The sequence below is a fragment of the Cyprinus carpio genome, chromosome B21, assembly GCF_018340385.1.
Source record: "Cyprinus carpio isolate SPL01 chromosome B21, ASM1834038v1, whole genome shotgun sequence".
Taxonomy (NCBI): Eukaryota; Metazoa; Chordata; class Actinopteri; order Cypriniformes; family Cyprinidae; genus Cyprinus; species Cyprinus carpio.
Genome location: NC_056617.1, coordinates 14725727 through 14727297, shown reverse-complemented (window position 1 = coordinate 14727297; position 1571 = coordinate 14725727). Strand labels below are relative to the sequence as shown.

At 33.4% G+C, this 1571-nt stretch overlaps 1 protein-coding gene across 1 annotated transcript; it reads right to left on the bottom strand.

Moving 5' to 3' along the window:
• Positions 1–371: 371 nt before the first annotated feature.
• LOC109079684 (olfactory receptor 4Q2-like) lies at positions 372–1323 on the bottom strand. Its single transcript, XM_042748127.1, has one exon. It carries the CDS (start codon positions 1308–1310, stop codon positions 372–374), a length of 939 nt encoding a protein of 312 aa, XP_042604061.1. The 5' UTR covers positions 1311–1323.
• Between the last annotated feature and the right edge of the window lie 248 nt (positions 1324–1571).

Genomic DNA, 1571 nt, shown 5'->3' with positions numbered 1-1571 from the left:
CAATGTATTGTGTAAATGGTTATCCGTGATTATCTCCTAAGTTTTGTCATTAAAGATCTTGATTACCATTTTCCTTGTCTTCATGAGCTTTTATCAGCACATTAGGTGATGAAAGTTGCCTTTTATGCTTGTAATGAGCAAAAATTAATGTGCTTTTCTTGTCATTTATTTTCTTTTTTTTAGGTACTGCGCGTAGTTTAATATTTTTAGTAAACAATTCCCATACAAAAACCCAATAAATACTGCAAATAGCTTGAGTACAGAATAAAGTTGCAGTGTTTGCAGCATTGCAATACTAGAGCTAAATAAATTTTCACATTCACAAAATCCTTTAAAATCACATTGACTATGTTATGCAGATACATAATCTGTTAAAGAATTAGTTTTTGCTTACACCAGAGTTTAACAATCTTTTGTCTTATCTCTTTGGTTTGTAAACCATATACTAAGGGATTTAATCCTGTTGGTACAATGTGAAACATTATACTGGCTAGTTTCCTGCTGTCAGAGTATTCAGGGAAACAATGAAGAAAAATAAAAACAGCTCCAGAGATAAACATAATTAAATATACAGCTAAATGAGTGCTGCAGGTTTTTATGGCTTTGCTGTTCAGTGCTTTGTTTTTGCTAGTTATACATACAGTAGCAATCTTTACATATGTAATTAATATTGATACTGCTGACAGACTGAGTGCAACCACAGTATAAATAATTCCAAAGATATTGTTAATAACCACATTTTCACAGGACAGTTTAAACAGTGAGGCATTGTCACAGAAAGGGTTTTCAATTTTATATCTACAGTGAGACAGATGCACAGTTAGGCCTATCATAATTGTCACCAGAAGAAAGGCCAGGCCCCAAGCAAATATTGAGAGTTTAATAACCATTTTATTGGTCATTATGGCTGTGTATCGCAGTGGATTGCATATAGCCACATATCTGTCAAAGGCCATAATCATCAGCACATAGTGACATGCTGCTCCAAATATATGCACAAAATAAGCTTGAATAACACACTCCACATATGATATATAGCGCTCTGAAGCTTCATTTAAAATGTCCTGTAGTAAGCGTGGCATAATGACAGTGGTACCTATTATATCATTCACTGGCAAGTTACAGAACAGAAAATGCATAGGGTCATGCAGATTCCTCTCTGTTGAGATCAGAACTATAAGTCCAATGTTTGAAACCATTGAAAAGACATAAGCCAATAGAAGTACAATGAAAACAGACTGGGATGACTGAGGTGTAACTTTCAGTCCCTCCACAAGTAGAAAGCTGTGTCTTAATGTCAGGTTGTCCATTTGTGGCTGTACACAAAATCTGCAACCAGAATAACAAACATAATATTATTGACATATCAACAAATCATTCACTTTGTGTTAAATGCATATGACAAAAGAATAGCACTTCCCAGTTTCACTTAAATTTGCTACTTTTCTGTGCAAGATCATGTGGAAACTGCATATTCTGTAGGTATACAGTATACTACATTTTTTTAATTGTTTATTTTTTTTAAAGTTACAGTATGCTGATAAAAATACAAACATTCTGTTTAACAATTA

Coding starts and splice junctions, on each gene's coding strand:
- LOC109079684 (XM_042748127.1), bottom strand. CDS start 1,310: ATGGACAACCTGACATTAAGACACAGCTTTCTACTTGTGGAGGGACTG.